The 25,137-nt window shown below is 33.3% G+C and overlaps 1 protein-coding gene across 2 annotated transcripts in view; it reads right to left on the reverse strand.

Moving 5' to 3' along the window:
- The window catches only part of LOC102806361 (VWFA and cache domain-containing protein 1-like), a 61,132-nt gene extending 40,475 nt beyond the window's left edge, over positions 1 to 20,657 (reverse strand). For both annotated transcript variants that reach the window (XM_085503472.1, XM_085503473.1), the window contains exons 1-5: positions 20,463 to 20,657; positions 15,891 to 15,953; positions 6,205 to 6,372; positions 5,548 to 5,756; positions 551 to 710 (exon numbers count right to left, since the gene is read on the reverse strand). In XM_085503472.1, coding sequence (XP_085359598.1) covers positions 551 to 710; positions 5,548 to 5,756; positions 6,205 to 6,372; positions 15,891 to 15,953; positions 20,463 to 20,609 — 747 coding nt within the window. In that variant the 5' untranslated portion in view covers positions 20,610 to 20,657. The remainder of the gene's footprint in view (positions 1 to 550; positions 711 to 5,547; positions 5,757 to 6,204; positions 6,373 to 15,890; positions 15,954 to 20,462) is intronic.
- Positions 20,658 to 25,137: the final 4,480 nt, after the last annotated feature.

A 25,137-nucleotide genomic window follows, 5' to 3' on the forward strand; every position in this document is an offset into this window, starting at 1 on the left:
AATAACCGATAATATTTCAGCTACTTATGATTATCCAATTCTCTGTACATACACTCGTATACGTAAAATATAATGTATACAAATGAACAATATAAAAACAGTAGATGACTCGATTACCAGTTTGATATACTGTCCTTTACAGTATTATTTAATACAGGGGCATTAACAGCTTGCCGGGCACCCATTGGTCATTCGCTGTCACAGTAGCGCAACGGCAAAAATTAAAATATATATTTAACATTTAACCTGGAAGACCTTCTTGCTATCAAAATAATAATGATATAATGATAATGCCCGTTATTTATTTGAGAGTCACAGCTCTGTGATTGATCAAGTTGTTTTCAACAGTCAATTGAAATTTATAATTATAAATATATTATATAAAACACATTTATGTCTTCAAGCAATTCACATTAAAAGGCCAGTATGTTCACCAAATGCCCAGAATTCCACATTTGTAATTATTGGTTGTTTTATAGATATGATAAAACACGAACACATGACCACTCTATATTTTGAGTAGATTAATAAATCTGTGGTCATTTCTCACCTTGTCATTTGGATTCAAAGTATTCAATACTGTAATAGTCGATTCTTTTGCATACTCAATTAAAGCCTTATCGTTGTAATCCGTAACCATAGAACCACTATTATCTATCACTATGATAACGTGTTTTGGGTTAGGTGACTTGGTTTCAACGTACCATGGTCTGAAAATAAGAAATAGACAATCTTACATTTACCAATAGTCAATGACATAGTCCCCGTTTAGTTATAGTATTTTTATGACGTCAATCAGTCCAGCATGCATAACATATATGCGAGACAAAAATGAACAACAGTTTGTCAAATTTCATCAAAATGCACAACACATTGACGTGCCTAGGTATACCATTATCTGATTTTGTATTCATTTTCAAAACAAAATCAGTTAAACAAAATGGTCAATCGAAAAATGGCTTGTAACAGTATGACATTAGTGTAAATTGATATAATATGCACAGAATTACAGCATTCTATAAAACAATATGGTGACCAGTCAGAGGATTCTGAATCTAATAAGGAAACATAATAACATGTTCCATGGTCCATTGTACAGACAAAGTTTGATTTAAATTAGTTAATGAGTATCTGAAATTCAGATATATCACCTGGTCCAGGCATGTAAGAGATATAGCACATGATTTGTCTGATATGATGTATGTGTGAAGTTTAAATTAATCAGTCCAGGCATGTCGGTAATTTAGATCCGCCACTGAATTCATTAAAAAAATTAATGGCTGCCAGTCGGCCATTTTGACACAACTTTGATCTGGTTCCGGAATAGTGATTTTTTTATTTCATCTTGAAGGGGTCATGAAACAAATCCATGTCTGTATGTCCGATATAATGTATGTATAATGTATGTATGAAGTTTAAGCTTGACCAGTCTGAGCACATATTACTATTACATTTGCCAGTCCTAACAGCTTTCAAATATAGACAAGTACCACATATTACTATTACATTTACCAGTCCTAACAGCTTTCAAATATAGACAAGTACCACATATTACTATTACATTTGCCAGTCCTAACAGCTTTCAAATATAGACTAGTACAACATATTACTATTACATTTGCCAGTCCTAACAGCTTTCAAATATAGATAAGTACCACATATTACTATTACATTTACCAGTCCTAACAGCTTTCAAATATAGACAAGTACCACATATTACTATTACATTTACCAGTCCTAACAGCTTTCAAATATAGACAAGTACCACATATTACTATTACATTTGCCAGTCCTAACAGCTTTCAAATATAGACAAGTACCACATATTACTATTACATTTACCAGTCCTAACAGCTTTCAAATATAGACAAGTACCACATATTACTATTACATTTGCCAGTCCTAACAGCTTTCAAATATAGACAAGTACCACATATTACTATTACATTTGCCAGTCCTAACAGCTTTCAAATATAGACAAGTACCACATATTACTATTACATTTGCCAGTCCTAACAGCTTTCAAATATAGATAAGTACCACATTTGCCAGTCCTAACAGCTTTCAAATATAGACTAGTACCACATATTACTATTACATTTGCCAGTTCTAACAGCTTTCAAATATAGACAAGTACCACATATTACTATTACATTTGCCAGTCCTAACAGCTTTCAAATATAGACAAGTACCACATATTACTATTACATTTGCCAGTCCTAACAGCTTTCAAATATAGACAAGTACCACATATTACTATTACATTTGCCAGTCCTAACAGCTTTCAAATATAGATAAGTACCACATATTACTATTACATTTGCCAGTCCTAACAGCTTTCAAATATAGACTAGTACCACATATTACTATTACATTTGCCAGTCCTAACAGCTTTCAAATATAGACAAGTACCACATATTACTATTACATTTGCCAGTCCTAACAGCTTTCAAATATAGACAAGTACCACATATTACTATTACGTTTGCCAGTCCTAACAGCTTTCAAATATAGACAAGTACCACATATTACTATTACATTTGCCAGTCCTAACAGCTTTCAAATATAGACAAGTACCACATATTACTATTACATTTGCCAGTCCTAACAGCTTTCAAATATAGACAAGTACCACATATTACTATTACATTTGCCAGTCCTAACAGCTTTCAAATATAGACTAGTACCACATATTACTATTACATTTGCCAGTCCTAACAGCTTTCAAATATAGACAAGTACCACATATTACTATTACATTTGCCAATCCTAACAGCTTTCAAATATAGACAAGTACCACATATTACTATTACATTTGCCAATCCTAACAGCTTTCAAATATAGACAAGTACCACATATTACTATTACATTTGCCAGTCCTAACAGCTTTCAAATATTGCTATTACATTTGCCAGTCCTAACAGCTTTCAAGTATAGACAAGTACCACATATTACTATTACATTTGCCAATCCTAACAGCTTTCAAATATAGACTAGTACCACATATTACTATTACATTTGCCAGTCCTAACAGCTTTCAAATATAGACAAGTACCACATATTACTATTACATTTGCCAGTCCTAACAGCTTTCAAATATAGAGAAGTACCACATATTACTATTACATTTGCCAGTCCTAACAGCTTTCAAATATAGACAAGTACCACATATTACTATTACATTTGCCAGTCCTAACAGCTTTCAAATATAGACAAGTACCAGTACATATTACTATTACATTTGCCAGTCCTAACAGCTTTCAAATATAGACAAGTACCACATATTACTATTACATTTGCCAGTCCTAACAGCATTCAAATATAGACTAGTACCACATATTACTATTACATTTGCCAGTCCTAACAGCTTTCAAATATAGACTAGTACCACATATTACTATTACATTTGCCAGTCCTAACAGCTTTCAAATATAGACAAGTACCACATATTACTATTACATTTGCCAGTCCTAACAGCTTTCAAATATAGACAAGTACCACATATTACTATTACATTTGCCAATCCTAACAGCTTTCAAATATAGACAAGTACCACATATTACTATTACATTTGCCAGTCCTAACAGCTTTCTAATATAGACAAGTACCACATATTACTATTACATTTGCCAATCCTAACAGCTTTCAAATATAGACAAGTACCACATATTACTATTACATTTGCCAGTCCTAACAGCTTTCAAATATAGATAAGTACCACATATTACTATTACATTTGCCAGTCCTAACAGCTTTCAAATATAGACTAGTACCACATATTACTATTACATTTGCCAATCCTAACAGCTTTCAAATAGAGACAAGTACCACATATTACTATTACATTTGCCAGTCCTAACAGCTTTCAAATATAGACAAGTACCACATATTACTATTACATTTGCCAGTCCTAACAGCTTTCAAATATAGACAAGTACCACATATTACTATTACATTTGCCAGTCCTAACAGCTTTCAAATATAGACTAATACCACATATTACTATTACATTTGCCAGTCCTAACAGCTTTCAAATATAGACAAGTACCACATATTACTATTACATTTGCCAATCCAAACAGCTTTCAAATATAGACTAATACCACATATTACTATTACATTTGCCAGTCCTAACAGCTTTCAAATATAGACAAGTACCACATATTACTATTACATTTGCCAGTCCTAACAGCTTTCAAATATAGACAAGTACCACATATTACTATTACATTTGCCAATCCTAACAGCTTTCAAATATAGAATAATACCACATATTACTATTACATTTGCCAATCCTAACAGCTTTCAAATATAGACAAGTACCATATATTACTATTACATTTGCCAGTCCTAACAGCTTTCAAATATTGCTATTACATTTGCCAGTCCTAACAGCTTTCAAGTATAGACAAGTACCACATATTACTATTACATTTGCCAATCCTAACAGCTTTCAAATATAGACTAGTACCACATATTACTATTACATTTGCCAGTCCTAACAGCTTTCAAATATAGACAAGTACCACATATTACTATTACATTTGCCAGTCCTAACAGCTTTCAAATATAGAGAAGTACCACATATTACTATTACATTTGCCAGTCCTAACAGCTTTCAAATATAGACAAGTACCACATATTACTATTACATTTGCCAGTCCTAACAGCTTTCAAATATAGACAAGTACCAGTACATATTACTATTACATTTGCCAGTCCTAACAGCTTTCAAATATAGACAAGTACCACATATTACTATTACATTTGCCAGTCCTAACAGCTTTCAAATATAGACTAGTATCACATATTACTATTACATTTGCCAGTCCTAACAGCTTTCAAATATAGACTAGTACCACATATTACTATTACATTTGCCAGTCCTAACAGCTTTCAAATATAGACAAGTACCACATATTACTATTACATTTGCCAGTCCTAACAGCTTTCAAATATAGACAAGTACCACATATTACTATTACATTTGCCAATCCTAACAGCTTTCAAATATAGACAAGTACCACATATTACTATTACATTTGCCAATCCTAACAGCTTTCAAATATAGACAAGTACCACATATTACTATTACATTTGCCAGTCCTAACAGCTTTCTAATATAGACAAGTACCACATATTACTATTACATTTGCCAGTCCTAACAGCTTTCAAATATAGACTAGTACCACATATTACTATTACATTTGCCAGTCCTAACAGCTTTCAAATATTACTATTACATTTGCCAGTTCTAACAGCTTTCAAATATAGACAAGTACCACATATTACTATTACATTTGCCAGTCCTAACAGCTTTCAAATATAGACAAGTACCACATATTACTATTACATTTGCCAGTCCTAACATCTTTCAAATATTACTATTACATTTGCCAGTCCTAACAGCTTTCAAATATAGACAAGTACCACATATTACTATTACATTTGCCAGTCCTAACAGCTTTCAAAGATAGACAAGTACCACATATTACTATTACATTTGCCAGTCCTAACAGCTTTCAAATATAGATAAGAACCACATACCTGTATCTATTATCATAAATATCACAGTGATTTTGCACATTAGCTGGATATATTGCAGTCACACCATCTTCATTGCCGTACAGCTGCCATTTAATATTTTCTAAATGTACATAGTTCACGTTCATTGCCTCAATGACGTCATCGTGCATCCGTTTTGGATTGGTAGCAGCAATAGGGGAGATTCTTTCACAAGCATATTTGTCGTTTATCTGAAAGTTATTATTTGAAAAATTAGATAAATTGGTCGCTAAATAAATAAAGTTAACTTTATTAGTTGACCACTTAATGAACCATCCATGCAAACAAACTCATAAACTCATAAATAAACTCATAAACTCATAAACTCATAAATAAACTCATAAATAAACTCATAAATAAACTCATAAATAAACTCATAAACTCATAAATAAATAAACTCATAAATAAATAAACTCATAAATAAATAAACTCATAAATAAACTCATAAATAAATAAATAAATAAATAAATAAATAAATAAATAAATAAATAAATAAATAAATAAATAAATAAATAAATAAATAAATAAAATAAATAAATAAATAAATAAATAAATAAATAAATAAATAAATAAATAAATAAATAAATAAATAAATAGTGTTAGTAACGTAGGTATAACACTAAATAACACTCCACTCACATCTTTGTTAAACCTCTCACTGTATGTTAGATCATCTAAGTTGAGTTGACAGCACTCTGGTTGGGTACTATCACTCGGCATAGACGGTAACGATGATTTAACGGCGTTTTGTAAATTCCGAACTCCTTCTATGCTAGACTGAAATATTTCATTTACTGCCTTTTGTAACTGGAATTAACAGAATTATTGTATTATATGAATGAACTATTACATACTAATTAAAAACACAGTTATCACCGTATCGCACACTACTTCAAACTAAAATAAACGTACCGGTATATAAATACCTCTGATATCAAGAGACCACTGTGTAGTAGTATAATGCATTATTACATACTTGCCTCTGATAACGGATATCACTGTGTATTAGTACAATACATTATTACATACTTGCCTCTGATAACGATATCGCTGTGTAATAGTATAATACATTATTACATACTTGCCTCTGATAACGAATATCGCTGTGTAATAGTATAATACATTATTACATACTTGCCTCTGATAACGATATCACTGTGTAATAGTATAATACATTATTACATACTTGCCTCTGATAACGGATATCACTGTGTAATAGTATAATACATTATTACATACTTGCCTCTGATAACGATATCACTGTGTAATAGTATAATACATTATTACATACTTGCCTCTGATAACGATATCACTGTGTAATAGTATAATGCATTATTACATACTTGCCTCTGATAACGGATATCACTGTGTAATAGTATAATACATTATTACATACTTGCCTCTGATAACGGATATCACTGTGTAATAGTATAATGCATTATTACATACTTGCCTCTGATAACGAATATCACTGTGTAATAGTATAATACATTATTAAATACTTGCCTCTGATAACGAAAATCTTATTGTGTTAGTAATATAATACATTATTACATACTTGCCTCTGATAACGATATCACTGTGTAATAGTATAATGCATTATTACATACTTGCCACTGATAACGAATATCACTGTGTAATAATATAATACATTATTACATACTTGCCTCTGATAACGAATATCACTGTGTAATAGTATAATACATTATTAAATACTTGCCTCTGATAACGAAAATCTTATTGTGTTAGTAATATAATACATTATTACATACTTGCCTCTGATAACGATATCACTGTGTAATAGTATAATGCATTATTACATACTTGCCTCTGATAACGAATATCACTGTGTAATAATATAATACATTATTACATACTTGCCTCTGATAACGATATCACTGTGTAATAGTATAATGCATTATTACATACTTGCCTCTGATAACGATATCACTGTGTAATAGTATAATGCATTATTACATACTTGCCTCTGATAACGGATATCACTGTGTAATAGTATAATGCATTATTACATACTTGCCTCTGATAACGGATATCACTGTGTAATAATATAATGCATTATTACATACTTGCCTCTGATAACGGATACCACTGTGTAATAATATAATACATTATTACATACTTGCCTCTGATAACGAATATCACTGTGTAATAGTATAATACATTATTAAATACTTGCCTCTGATGACGAAAATCTTATTGTGTTAGTAATATAATACATTATTACATACTTGCCTCTGAAAACGGATATCACTGTGTAATAGTATAATACATTATTATATACTTGCCTTTGATAACGGATATCACTGTGTAATAGTATAATACATTATTACATACTTGTCTCTGATAACGGATATCACTGTGCAATAGTATAATACATTATTACATACTTGCCTCTGATAACGGATATCACTGTGTAATAGTATAATATATTATTACATACTTGTCTCTGATAACGGATATCACTGTGCAATAGTATAATACATTATTACATACTTGCCTCTGATAACGAATATCGTTGTGTAATAGTATAATACATTATTACATACTTGCCTCTGATAACGATATCACTGTGTAATAGTATAATGCATTATTACATACTTGCCTCTGATAACGGATATCACTGTGTAATAGTATAATGCATTATTACATACTTGCCTCTGATAACGAATATCACTGTGTAATAGTATAATACATTATTAAATACTTGCCTCTGATAACGAAAATCTCATTGTGTTAGTAATATAATACATTATTACATACTTGCCTCTGATAACGGATATCACTGTGTAATAGTATAATGCATTATTACATACTTGCCTCTGATAACGGATATCACTGTGTAATAATATAATGCATTATTACATACTTGCCTCTGATAACGGATACCACTGTGTAATAATATAATACATTATTACATACTTGCCTCTGATAACGAATATCACTGTGTAATAGTATAATACATTATTACATACTTGTCTCTGATAACGGATATCACTGTGTAATAGTATAATGCATTATTACATACTTGCCTCTGATAACGGATATCACTGTGTAATAGTATAATGCATTATTACATACTTGCCTCTGATAACGGATATCACTGTGTAATAGTATAGTACATTATTACATACTTGCCTCTGATAACGGATATCACTGTGTAATAGTATAATGCATTATTACATACTTGCCTCTGATAACGGATATCACTGTGTAATAGTATAATGCATTATTACATACTTGCCTCTGATAACGGATATCACTGTGTAATAGTATAATACATTATTACATACTTGTCTCTGATAACGAATATCGCTGTGTAATAGTATAATACATTATTACATACTTGCCTCTGATAACGAATATCACTGTGTAATAGTATAATGCATTATTACATACTTGCCTCTGATAACTGATATCACTGTGTAATAATATAATACATTATTACATACTTGCCTCTGATAACGAATATCACTGTGTAATAGTATAATGCATTATTACATACTTGCCTCTGATAACGGATATCACTGTGTAATAATATAATACATTATTACACACTTGCCTCTGATAACGGATATCGCTGTGTAATAATATAATGCATTATTACACACTTGCCTCTGATAACGGATATCGCTGTGTAATAATATAATACATTATTACATACTTGCCTCTGATAACGAATATCACTGTGTATTAGTATAATACATTATTACATACTTGCCTCTGATAACGGATATCACTGTGTAATAGTATAATACATTATTACATACTTGCCTCTGATAACGGATATCACTGTGTAATAATATAATACATTATTACATACTTGCCTCTGATAACGAATATCACTGTGTAATAATATAATACATTATTACATACTTGCCTCTGATAACGGATATCACTGTGTAATAGTATAATGCATTATTACATACTTGCCTCTGATAACGGATACCACTGTGTAATAATATAATACATTATTACATACTTGCCCCTGATAACGGATACCACTGTGTAATAGTATAATACATTATTACATACTTGCCTCTGATAACGAATATCACTGTGTATTAGTATAATACATTATTACATACTTGCCTCTGATAACGAATATCACTGTGTAATAGTATAATTAAGCAATAACCCCCGCCGAAGGCGGGTATACCACGAGATATTGCACAATTCACGACATATATGCACGAGCCGCAGGCGAGTGCATATATGGAGTGAATTGTGCAATATCAAGTGGTATACCCAACTTCGGCGGGGGTTATTGCTATTATATTATACCAGTATATTGACAATTCGATAAAACTTGTAAAAAAAAAGTTTACTTTCATCTACTAAAAGATCATTATTATGGCCCTTGAACATGAATATTTATAAGAATAGTATGTAGTTGTACGCTGAATGCATACAAAAATTACATGCGCAACACAGTTCAAATTGAATACAAACTAATTTTTATTCCACATGAAAATGAAACATATCCACGTTGAATAGAGCAGCGTAAACACACAAATTAGCATAACAAAGGATGACCTTTCTGACCTTTTACTGACGCACAACGCGATTTGAAATACAGGGTCGTGTACAGTTTGGGTCATTTAAACAACGGATTTTCCACGTTTTCATTCCGGTTTTTGTACAATTTGGACTGTAATTTGCCCATTGAAAGTACAGTTGTGAAATAAACCGGTTTTGTGACTCAACATACTACTTGTAACTGTGGATATTTGACGTTCAGCGGTACTTGGTTCGACCGAAATTTGAGACGCGGAGGGACGCGGTGTATCATGTACGGCGACCGGCACAGCGACCTCAGTTCCAACATCTGACCTGGATACCTTTGGTATAACCAAAGTTTTGTGACAGTATGACTGACAAGTTTTGTCATTGTTCTGGGGTAAGTTTGATGGTGTAAGATCGGATTTTCGCATCGTTTTTGTGACACGTACATGATATGCCTTGTCTCAACTCCGGCCGAAAGACTTTGCACGCCGTCGCTCTAATACAGTGGTTGGTGAACACTCGTCACAAATCTGTAGCTTTCGAAATTATCTTCATCATCTCCTGTAATTTATTTACATATGGTGGAGAATTACAATACCATATATCGTCGTCGAATCCTGCGTTGTCCCGTGTTTTTTGAAACAGATGGCAATTACCCGGGTGCACTGCAATTTTGTCAGCTGCCGCTACCGGACACCGGTTGTTATTGGTGGCATACATTTTTGCCTGTGACTCATAGTTTTTTGCATTTTTATGTCATTAAATCCCTCAATTATATCTTGTACTTAAAGATCATGTTTTCTTTGTTGGAAGTTCGCAATCCATCTCAAAGTAACAACATTGAGAACATAGCATTCTGGCGTTCGTGTAGGCACCTCACGGTGTTGAGGGACGGTGGTTAAATTAGGTTTGTGTGGCGAACGACAATCACCCAACGACCGACGCTCACAACTTGGATCCCACCATTAACAAAAAGCAATATTATAGTTATATAACTTTTCAGATGTTTTTAATTCAGTATTTTTTTTAATATTCTTCCAAAATTCAACCACTATATTTCCCTAAAAATCAAATAATACCGGTTTTATGTATTTCCGTATTAAACCTGTAGTCAATTCATGTTCCAGGGCCACTTGGTTTAGCCGTGCATTATCAGCCAATATACCATGGATTGCATATGCAAATTTTGTGTTTGGACCAATCAAATCAATGGATTAACACCATCAATATACTGGTATAATATAATACATTATTACATACTTGCCTCTGATAACGAATATCACTGTGTAATAGTATAATACATTATTACATACTTGCCTCTGATAACGGATACCACTGTGTAATAGTATAATACATTATTACATACTTGCCTCTGATAACAGATATCACTGTGTATTAGTATAATACATTATTACATACTTGCCTCTGATAACGAATATCACTGTGTAATAGTATAATACATTATTACATACTTGCCTCTGATAACGGATATCACTGTGTAATAATATAATACATTATTACATACTTGCCTCTGATAACAAATATCACTGTGTAATAATATACATTATTACATACTTGCCTCTGATAACGGATATCACTGTGTAATAGTATAATGCATTATTACATACTTGCCTCTGATAACGGATACCACTGTGTAATAATATAATACATTATTACATACTTGCCTTTGATAACGGATACCACTGTGTAATAGTATAATACATTATTACATACTTGCCTCTGATAACGAATATCACTGTGTATTAGTATAATACATTATTACATACTTGCCTCTGATAACGAATATCACTGTGTAATAGTATAATACATTATTACATACTTGCCTCTGATAACGAATATCACTGTGTAATAGTATAATACATTATTACATACTTGCCTCTGATAACGGATACCACTGTGTAATAGTATAATACATTATTACATACTTGCCTCTGATAACGGATATCACTGTGTATTAGTATAATACATTATTACATACTTGCCTCTGATAACGTATATCACTGTGTAATAGTATAATACATTATTACATACTTGCCTCTGATAACGAATATCACTGTGTATTAGTATAATACATTATTACTTACTTGCCTCTGATAACGAATATCACTGTGTATTAGTATAATACATTATTACATACTTGCCTCTGATAACGAATATCACTGTGTATTAGTATAATACATTATTACATACTTGCCTCTGATAACGGATATCACTGTGTAATAGTATAATACATTATTACATACTTGCCTCTGATAACGAATATCACTGTGTAATAGTATAATACATTATTACATACTTGCCTCTGATAACGGATATCACTGTGTAATAGTATAATACATTATTACATACTTGCCTCTGATAACTGATATCACTGTGTAATAATATAATACATTATTACTTACTTGCCTCTGATAACGAATATCACTGTGTATTAGTATAATACATTATTACATACTTGCCTCTGATAACGAATATCACTGTGTAATAATATAATGCATTATTACATACTTGCCTCTGAAAACGGATATCACTGTGTAATAATATAATACATTATTACATACTTGTCGCTGATAACGAATATCACTGTGTAATAGTATAATACATTATTACATACTTGCCTCTGATAACGAATATCACTGTGTAATAGTATAATACATTATTACATACTTGCCTCTGATAACGAAAATCTCATTGTGTTAGTAATATAATACATTATTACATACTTGCCTCTGATAACGGATATCACTGTGTAATAGTATAATGCATTATTACATACTTGCCTCTGATAACGGATATCACTGTGTAATAGTATAATGCATTATTACATACTTGCCTCTGATAACGGATACCACTGTGTAATAATATAATACATTATTACATACTTGCCTCTGATAACGAATATCACTGTGTAATAGTATAATACATTATTACATACTTGCCTCTGATAACGGATATCACTGTGTAATAGTATAATGCATTATTACATACTTGCCTCTGACAACGGATATCATTGTGTAATAGTATAATGCATTATTACATACTTGCCTCTGATAACGGATATCACTGTGTAATAGTATAATACATTATTACATACTTGTCTCTGATAACGGATATCACTGTGTAATAGTATAATGCATTATTACATACTTGCCTCTGATAACGGATATCACTGTGTAATAGTATAATGCATTATTACATACTTGCCTCCGATAACGGATATCACTGTGTAATAGTATAGTACATTATTACATACTTGCCTCTGATAACGGATATCACTGTGTAATAGTATAATGCATTATTACATACTTGCCTCTGATAACGGATATCACTGTGTAATAGTATAATGCATTATTACATACTTGCCTCTGATAACGGATATCACTGTGTAATAGTATAATACATTATTACATACTTGTCTCTGATAACGAATATCGCTGTGTAATAGTATAATACATTATTACATACTTGCCTCTGATAACGAATATCACTGTGTAATAGTATAATGCATTATTACATACTTGCCTCTGATAACTGATATCACTGTGTAATAATATAATACATTATTACATACTTGCCTCTGATAACGAATATCACTGTGTAATAGTATAATGCATTATTACATACTTGCCTCTGATAACGGATATCACTGTGTAATAATATAATACATTATTACACACTTGCCTCTGATAACGGATATCACTGTGTAATAATATAATACATTATTACACACTTGCCTCTGATAACGGATATCGCTGTGTTATAATATAATGCATTATTACACACTTGCCTCTGATAACGGATATCGCTGTGTAATAATATAATACATTATTACATACTTGCCTCTGATAACGAATATCACTGTGTATTAGTATAATACATTATTACATACTTGCCTCTGATAACGGATATCACTGTGTAATAGTATAATACATTATTACATACTTGCCTCTGATAACGGATATCACTGTGTAATAATATAATACATTATTACATACTTGCCTCTGATAACGAATATCACTGTGTAATAGTATAATACATTATTACATACTTGCCTCTGATAACGGATATCACTGTGTAATAATATAATACATTATTACACACTTGCCTCTGATAACGGATATCGCTGTGTAATAATATAATGCATTATTACACACTTGCCTCTGATAACGGATATCGCTGTGTAATAATATAATACATTATTACATACTTGCCTCTGATAACGAATATCACTGTGTATTAGTATAATACATTATTACATACTTGCCTCTGATAACGGATATCACTGTGTAATAGTATAATACATTATTACATACTTGCCTCTGATAACGGATATCACTGTGTAATAATATAATACATTATTACATACTTGCCTCTGATAACGAATATCACTGTGTAATAGTATAATACATTATTACATACTTGCCTCTGATAACGGATATCACTGTGTAATAGTATAATGCATTATTACATACTTGCCTCTGATAACGGATACCACTGTGTAATAATATAATACATTATTACATACTTGCCTCTGATAACGGATACCACTGTGTAATAGTATAATACATTATTACATACTTGCCTCTGATAATGAATATCACTGTGTATTAGTATAATACATTATTACATACTTGCCTCTGATAACGGATATCACTGTGTAATAGTATAATGCATTATTACTTACTTGCCTCTGATAACGGATACCACTGTGTAATAATATAATACATTATTACATACTTGCCTCTGATAACGAATATCACTGTGTAATAGTATAATACATTATTACATACTTGCCTCTGATAACGAATATCACTGTGTAATAGTATAATACATTATTACATACTTGCCTCTGATAACGGATACCACTGTGTAATAGTATAATACATTATTACATACTTGCCTCTGATAACGGATATCACTGTGTATTAGTATAATACATTATTACATACTTGCCTCTGATAACGAATATCACTGTGTAATAGTATAATACATTATTACATACTTGCCTCTGATAACGAATATCACTGTGTATTAGTATAATACATTATTACTTACTTGCCTCTGATAACGAATATCACTGTGTATTAGTATAATACATTATTACATACTTGCCTCTGAAAACGGATATCACTGTGTAATAATATAATGCATTATTAAATACTTGTCTCTGATAACGGATATCACTGTGTAATAATATAATACATTATTACATACTTGCCTCTGATAACGGATACCACTGCGTAATAATATAATACATTATTACATACTTGTCGCTGATAACGAATATCACTGTGTAATAGTATAATACATTATTACATACTTGCCTCTGATAACGAATATCACTGTGTAATAGTATAATACATTATTACATACTTGCCTCTGATAACGAATATCACTGTGTATTAGTATAATACATTATTACTTACTTGCCTCTGAAAACGAATATCACTGTGTATTAGTATAATACATTATTACATACTTGCCTCTGATAACGAATATCACTGTGTAATAATATAATGCATTATTACATACTTGCCTCTGAAAACGGATATCACTGTGTAATAATATAATACATTATTACATACTTGCCTCTGATAACGGATACCACTGTGTAATAATATAATACATTATTACATACTTGTCGCTGATAACGAATATCACTGTGTAATAGTATAATACATTATTACATACTTGCCTCTGATAACGGATATCACTGTGTAATAGTATAATACATTATTACATACTTGCCTCTGATAATGGATATCACTGTGTATACTTACATTTGATATCAAGAGATCACCGTCTAATGGAAGGTTCCGAAATGGTAATGAATTGAAGTGTTCCTGGAATACAAAGTACACTTTATATATGCATGCTATAATATATATATATATATATATATATATATATATACTAGAATTTAAAAATCTGTTGTATAATTAGAAGGGGGGTACATTGTAGCCAAAAAGACCCTGAGGCCTAATTTGTTTATTTAATTAGCTCTCCCTTGCCATTGTAGAAATAACCACAACATCTACGATGATAAGCCATTGACATTTTCAATTTATTAACTAATTAACAGTAAGTTGAACTATAAATAATTTTGCTTGCATAATTAATATCAAAGCTTAGCTTTCTAATTGAGTCGAAGCATGTGTACAAAGAATAGATCGAAAAAAAACGGTCAAACAAAAGTTGTCATCTGATTGGTCTGACTGGATATCTAATCAGGCACACTCTTGTAAGTAACTTCGCTTGCAAACTATAACAGTCCCTCGGCCATTCACCCTCGCTGAAATGGCTATGGGCTGAGGGCCCAGTCTAATATCTAATAATAATAATAATAATACTACTACTACTACTACTACTACTACTACTACTACTACTACTACTACTACTACTACTACTAATAATAATAATAATAATAATAATAATGTGATTTATTTGGATGGCAATGGAGGCTTTTTCATTTTTATTTCTGTAATTTTGAAACATTCATATATGTATTTAGCTAGTTATATATAGTTGTATATGGTTCATTCATGGATACTGACGGATGCGTACAGTATTCCTTTAACCTTATCCCTCTTATCCCTTATTCAAATGAATTTGTGGATTGGGATGAGGGTCCGAGTTAGGATTAGGGATGGGGGAGTTGGTCTCCAACTTGAAGTGTTTCCCTGCTGTAATGCCGCTTGTTGTTTATTTTAGTAAAGCAGCTATAACTAAGGTCCCAGTTAACTACGCCTAGTTTCATGTGTATTTACCCCTAGAAAACACTTCAGACAATTTTCCGCGTTCCAATGTCACGTGTTTATTCGAAACAATGGCTGACCTTGAAAACTGTCATTGTTTACAACCTGTAAAGTTATGCATTAGTGTGTACTTATACAAAGGTTAACCTAATAAGAGGGGTGCAAGTGGGGATAGCTGGTACAGATTAGAGGAAATAAAAACGTCATTTTACGCTTTTACATGAAATAAAATGATAATTCTATTTACAGTAAACAATAGGTTTTTACATTTTACAGAAAAAGCAAATTCCTAATTACATTTTATATTTTCATGATATTTTTGATAATTTGAGTTTAAGAATGAATCAAAATTAGAAATAGCTTACGAATTACGACATTTTATTTGGAAAATGCTTATACGCTTACAAAAAATAATATCTTTGTACCAATTACGAACGAATAAAATAGCTGATTACATTTTACGCCTTGCCCACGTCTACGAGTTTACGTTTTTTATTTATTTAAATTACATTATTACGAAAATAAAAACAATTGATTACAGCTTACGAAAATACCCCTTGCCGACCCCTCTAATAAAACAATACTGTGATGTTCTGCCTATTTGAAGGCAATTGCTGCGTTCACGTCATGGGATCTCGGTACGTGTCGAAATTTGTAATCCTTTGTGTTTGCAGAGAGATTACAGCAGCTGCATTCACGTTAGTCGGGACCCACTTGGGACCGACTTGGCTAGTGCCGAAATCACGCCCTCATTCGGCGATCTGTTATTTGACCCAAACATTGAAAACGATACGCATATGATGATACTAATAATTGCTATAATAAATCACTTTCGTTTGCTGTTATGGTAATTATTACGAGTCATCGTGCACATAAACGGCAAAGAAGATTTGAAAAACAAATAATTTTTCACGTCGAAAAAAACGGTTGAAGAATCACATAAATATGCGTCACTGACGACGGTTTGCATCTATTTCATTCATTACTAACGTGAACGCCACGATAATTAGCATTATAATACCATAAACAAACAAACACACAAGTCAAGTTCACTACTGAACTTTCGGCCAGTGCACAACACCCAAACATGCAATTCAACTGATTTTCCACCAAATATCACAAAGTATTACACGCAAGGTGTTATGTTCATGGATATGTAGCAGGCGACAATAGCACCTAAAACAGTGAGTTACTCCAAAAACAGAGCAAAATGTGAAATTCTCTGTGTCTCTGTTAAAGTCAAACATGAACAAAGATCTCAGTGACAGAAAATAAAATTCAGTCAAGAAACATTCAGTCAAGAAATACACCCACCCAGTTCCAAACATGCGCAGTTCCAAACATATACGCATGCTTGGGCCTCTGCTTCAAAATATCCGCGTAGATGGGTTTATTCATATTGCTCTGGTGTTTCGATTTTCACAAGATTTAACCCGTTTTAGTTCGAATAAAAGTAATGTAAGTCCACAGGGGCCTAACGATCTATTCGTCTCAATTCATGGACGTCTATGGGGCCGAGCGACTACGTCCCGGTACAGGGCCTTGTCCTTGCTCAAAATAATAGAAATTATAGAATACAGTTTAGTAATGTAAAGCAAGCATATGTTATTAAATTTAATCATCACGCTCCGAAACCACGAAAATCACTAATACTTGTTTCCGGCCGATCAGCTTGCACTATATAATTATATAAGACAAGGGAGGAAACAAAATGTGCACACATTTTTCTAGCAGCCGAAAATCACACCTCAAAATACAAAATACCTTGTCCAAACCAGTTACGAGTGCTTACAAGACACTGAACTATCGCAAAATGTTGTCCGATTACATATAAATCATATATTTTTCCAGATTTTACGCATTTATGACGAAATTTGACAATTTCTATTCTCTGTGATACCAGCCTTCAGGTTGTGTCAATCTGCGCATGCGTGCACGATGATTAAATTTAATAACATATGCTTGCTTTACATTACTAAACTGTATTCTATAATTTCTATTATTTTGAGCAAGAACAAGGCCCTGTACCGGGACGTAATCGCTTGGTCCCATAGACGTCCATGTATTGAGACCGTGACGAATAGATCGTCAGGCCCCTGTGTTTCTACCGATATCATGCTTGAGTTGTGTGAAGCGGATCGAAATATAATTTGGAAAATCGTGTTATTTTCGGGAAGTTTTGATGTCATGGTGTCAACGCTTTCCTACCTTGTGTTATTATATGAGTAGTAGGGGAATGTACCGGTGACTGACTAACTATGCCGATCCCATTTAGGTCATTTTTTATTAGCCAAGAAACGTTCCGAGCGCCTGTGCGCGCAGCGGGGGTCGATGCGACAGCGTACTGTCTGAGTGCATACTTTGAGGTATCTTCGTAATAACCTTATTATTATACATCTTTTCCTACCAAGGATACATCATGGGAATGCCGAAATCTAAAAAGTTTAAAACAGAATCAGCGAACTGTTTTGTATGGAGTCCGGTTAAATTCTGGTGGCAGCCATTTTTGTTTTTATTATTAGAGGACGCTTACGCGCGTAATAGTTCCATATTTGGGATTCGCATTTCCTAATATGGTACGATGAAAATACTCCGTAAAATACCGCAAAATTACGGCACGCTGTAACCTATGGCGTTACGGTGACAGATGTATAATAATATATATAATACACAAATTCACAGTTTCTTTAACTTTCTACTACATGCTAATATAAGTCACGTGATGTCCTATTTAAGTTGAGTATTTCACCACAGGGGAGCAAGAAGTCACAGAAGTGCGAGAATATATACAACGTACTAATATTCACAAATGGTTTGATCGTAAGGGTTGTTTTTATTTTTTGTTGCTCAGTTTCTAGCTGTGACATTTCGGTGCCGAGAAACGTCTGCTCTTCTGTCACTTCGTGCTCGCTCCAGGGGCTTCGTTGTGGTTGGAAAGCCCTGTGCACCATCACGGTTACTTGGAATTTGTGTATAACAAAGACTAAGAAATATTTGTTTACGGAGCTCAATGGACGCCTAGTACGCTATTATATTACAATGACCGAGTGACGACCTCCTTTCCGAAGACAAGAACAACAATATGGGTGTATATGTATGCGTCTACGCACGTACAAAGACTTTTAACGCTGGGTTTTCCGTTGACCCAATTATCCTATGTAATTCCTCGTGTAGTGTAAACGCCGTTTGAAAAGACAGTTCAAACGATTTCTCAGGAGCTATATATCATAAAGTTTACGCACATGAAATGCAAGGGTGTAGTTATTTGTGCAATCCTCCCATGAATGTCGTGTTATGTTTTTTTTTATGGAGACAAATTCAGATGTCCTGTGACGACTTCCTGCAGATTATTTTGTTCTCGATTTTATTACTTTGCGATGATTTTCACATGTCCAGCCAATTATTGCTCAGTTACTAAATAACGCCCACTGAATAAAAATAAATATTATTATCAGCCATTGATACACAATGATAGTAACTGAACATAATAACTGTAACCGAATTCTTTACTTTTACTTCCTGTTTTCGTTTAACTACATACTATATCACTTTTACTGTAATCGTGTCACAGTAACTGGTAGCATACAACGCACTTACCTGTATTTCTGTTGCACTCAAACTCTCCTCTGCTAACTTCGTTAATTTTCCACTGATTATTTCAACATTGAGTAAATCTGCCGCTCTTGAAACACATATACCACATAGCAGTATAAGCCCTAACATATACGGTATGTTAGTCGACATATTGAATGCGTCGAGTGTCCGCGTCAGTTAAAGTTAAACTCCATTCGATACCAGGAAGTAGGAAATTACGTCATAGCATTAGTGACTAAGTCCCAATGAGAGTGAATGCGTTTAGAATGCTTCCACTTACTCGATTTACCTCGCGTTGTTTTCCATCAAATAACGTGATAATTTTAATTATGATATGATTTTAGAAGTCTAGGCGAGAGGGCATGACCGATACGTAATTACTGTTTGCCACGTTAGTCATTTCTTTTTCATTTCGTAAATAATAATCAAGGTTTCACGTGTTAATAAATTTGTCCACCATTTATGGGGAATGAACTATGGTTTTCAACATTGTTATAATCCATGCATACCATTGTGATCCAAATTGAGTAAACACATACTATAAGTGAAATGTAACATAGCATATATAATTATGATAGTTACGTGCAAATAGCTGGAAGAGGGTAATTTTGTGTCAGTATCTTAAAGATTAAAAATATCTTATATTATTCTGCATGTAATAACATGTTAACTAATAACCTCACACATCTTCCTAATTGACATGACAGCACTTTTGAGGGAATTGCATTTCATTGAAAGCGACAACAGAAATAGTACTAGGTTAATATGTGACGAGTGTTCCACTTCTCCATATAACGGTTGTCGATGCAACTTGCAATGCTGTTGTCATGACGACGCTATAGGGCGATGCCCTCAGTGGTGGAGTCCACATGCCGTCATGACAACACATGCAAAGTATTAAGACTATTGGTTGAATGATTAACACGATTATAAAAATGGGGGGGGGGGGTTCTAGCATGATAAAAGGGAAGAAGACCGGGGGATTATGGCGACGATTGAAGTTGTAATAAAAACCTGGTTGTACTATACCACTGATGTCCTAATGACTGAATGATGCGTATACGTGTCGAGCGATCCTAGTGTACCACTCACTGCCTTGCGAGTTACCCATTCCCCGTTCCAGCCACTTCCCATATATTCAACCTGACGAGCCATCCAGCCATAATAATAATTTTATTAACACTTACACATTCCCCGGAGGTTACAAAAGTTTAAGAAGGAATAAAAGGTTACAAAACAGTAAATAGATAAAATAAAACAAACTAAGCTAATACATTACAGATAATAGCAAGTATAAAATTATGATAGCCATAACAACCCTGATGTAAACAATGCGGGTTTCGTCTATTGGCTGAGAATGTCACTAGTTATTCAGCGTTTGACATGTGCTGCACTTCTAAAAGTACTGACTTTCCTGACCCTCTTTTCTCAATCAGACATAACCACCAGTGTTTATATATCATCATTGACATGTAAAATTAAAAACTATTGGACTCTCGACTAGTTCCTTATCCGATGAAATTATGCTTCATTATAATAGTTTTCCCACTGAGATGTCAATATTTTAACGGAATACTTAGATTTATACCCATGTTTTTAAGGTATTACTGATAACTGTTGTGCAATGTATCTAATTCCCGCTACTGTAGTGTTGATCAGATTGTAAGTGACACTTTCACATGTTTTGGCACATACATAATAATGGGGTTGTTCGCTGCTGTTCTAATAAATATTTGTACATAGTTCGTTGACCTGAGGGGCATACCGTATTCCTCACAATCCTCAACGACCTACAATTTTAAGATCCGTTTTGTTGCGTTGAACAAAAAAAAGTTTGGAATGTTTCGCACCTAATTTTCATAGTTGTTGATTTGTGTATTTGGAATTTGCTCAGTGAACTAGAATAATCTCTGATTTATGTATTGATGAATGCCTTGCTATGCAAAGAATTGGTAGTTGGCGATTTATATTCATTTATGGTTGACTTGTTATTTCGATAAAAGTTTTTGTAACATTCACAAAGTATAACTGTTGCCTGGTTGTAATTTATAATTTGCTATGTGTCAGACACACTTTCTTTGTTGTTTATACAATAGAGACACGTTTCATTTGTTTTGAGTTATGAGGTTTAAAAGATCTGTGGTGTATAACTTATTCTAATATCTTTTACACACGAACTGAATTTAGTCAGTGTGCTATGACGGACTGTGGAACCAGGTGTGCCTTGTAGTAAGCTTGAAGAATAGGCTCAGCTTCTGTGCTGGAAATGACACATTTGTGTCAGTCGGACATGGAGACACAACAATCGAATTGCTACCAATATGTATTCCAACTTTACTTTACACGTTATTGAATAATTACCACTATTCGTTCTCTTGTATCACCGCATTCGTCGACAACAGTCAAAGCAACATGGCGGGAATACCTAGTAATAACAAATTGAATCTTGTAACAGCAAGAACAATTACGAGTGAATTTTATAAGCCCTATATGGTCGTTATAATTTTTATATGGTTACACACAAATCTTCTCATTGCAAAAGTAGACCAATGACAGTACGAAGATGATATAAGCCTGGCTTTTGAGTAGTCACGGCTTACGTTTTCCCCAATTAACCTTAAATGTTTAAAGTCTTCTAGTCACTGATTTGTCGTTTTATGAGATGACCAGATTTGCCAATCAAGGGGGGGGGGCTAATATAGAAACACATTGAACGTCTCTATATCAATATTAAGGCATGATACAAATGATGCCAATTGTTGACAAATAGTAATGATTAAAATTTACGACTGTGAATGTTCTCGACCCTACTGAATATCGAGAAATATACAAATGATATATTTAATATATAGATCTTATTTTTCAAATGAATTTTTCATTATGAAATTAATTGTTATGTCCTGCATAATAGAAATTAAAGACTATACATTAGCAAATTAGATTGTCAATGTGTGTTTGATGTTTGCCTGTCAGGAGTAAAATTAGCTTGACTTTGGACTTTTATTCAGATTATATTCTTTGAACAATATGTGACTGAAAACAACTGAGAAGGAATCTCATTAGGTATAAGCAAACTTGGCTCAAGTTCAACAGAGTGGTATGCGACACCATTTGTATCCAACATTTGCTTGTGAGTTAATATAGATATCAGGGGTAAATCTCTCTCTCGGGTTCTCCACACTTGTCAGGGGGGAACTCGTCTCGTCTCTCTATATCTCGTCCCCTTGAGGTACGGGATCGGGAAAGTCACTTATACTTTACAGTCAAATAAGGCACACACAACGAAATACGTTTCAGCTCTCGTCTTAGTCGGTCAATCGAGCACTCTATAAGACACAGCACCCTGGGGAAAAAATCCCCAAGACTCTCGCAAGGCTGACCCAAGACTATCCCAAGACTGGACTGCGTCAAGGCTCGCCCCTGGACTCTCTCGGGCTCGACTCGACTCTCTCTAGGACTGCACTCTCTCTCTACTGCGTCTATCGTGCTGTGCTCGTCAAGACCAACTCAAACTCTCTTTATTCATTTTCACAACTCTAACCAATTACAAAACAGTAAAAAGACTCTAAGGCGTAAACTTCAATCATAAAGCCAATCACACTAAGTACTGAATACGTCATATCTTTTGATTAATCGTTCACTACATTAATAACTACGGATGTCAGAATAGCGACGGTATCTTGTAATTAGTTCTAAACCACTGAGCCAAGTTCCGTCCAAAACTTCAAATAGGCCTACACGATGACAGACATAACACAGCAATTCAGCTAATAATCAACTAATTAAGTCGGTCAACAGATACGCAAAAACAAATTCATGACATAGACACCAAATTAAGTCTATACTCTTATTCTTTTTAACTAAAATGGATACCCTTTCATTTCCACATTCGAATGAAAGATGGTGAGGAGTCTTTTCATAACCTTTGCCAGTATACGACTTTTGGGGGGAAATAAAATGAGTTGCATCGCCATAGATTTACACAACACTGTTACCATGATGCAACATAAAAGACCACAAAATACGCACGTTTTATTACAATATTATTTACATACTATCAAAATTCATGGTGTAAAATTATTAGGGTCTTTGGGAAAACGGTCGAAGTAAAAAGATTCAGCATTATTTTCGTAGTAATTATTCCCTATATTGTAACAGCGTGATCTTGCCCTCAATTTTGTAATGATTACGCTGAAAACGTAACGGTTGGTATCCATCCCTGCATGTGTTAATTATTTATACCCTCCCCTAAGAATTCTGAATGAGTGATACCATTGCGAAATGCAGTGTCTCCTTGTACGGTGCCTGCATCCCTCATGACATTAGTTCCATTACGGATGAACTGAGATTCATGCCAACCTATTCCGTTGCTCATCACAGTAAAATTATGGAGGATTATAGTGCCAAGCCCATTACAGTTCCAGTACACGAAACAACTGTGATCTATATTGACTCATTGAAATAGTGATTCATAGCTACAGTTCTATTCATAGCTATAGTTCTAAGGAAGAACTGTATTGCATGGCAACATAATTGCCATGCTCTTCCCAATCGCCCCATGGAGGTATAGCGATTCACTGTGCACGAGTTTCACACTCATTACAGTATCTCCATGGAAGAACTGTGACCACGACATGCTTCTCACAGCTCTATCATGAAGGAACTGCGATTCACAGCA

The sequence above is a fragment of the Saccoglossus kowalevskii genome, chromosome 9 (assembly GCF_978046115.1).
Source record: "Saccoglossus kowalevskii chromosome 9, keSacKowa6.1, whole genome shotgun sequence".
NCBI classification, from domain to species: Eukaryota; Metazoa; Hemichordata; class Enteropneusta; family Harrimaniidae; genus Saccoglossus; species Saccoglossus kowalevskii.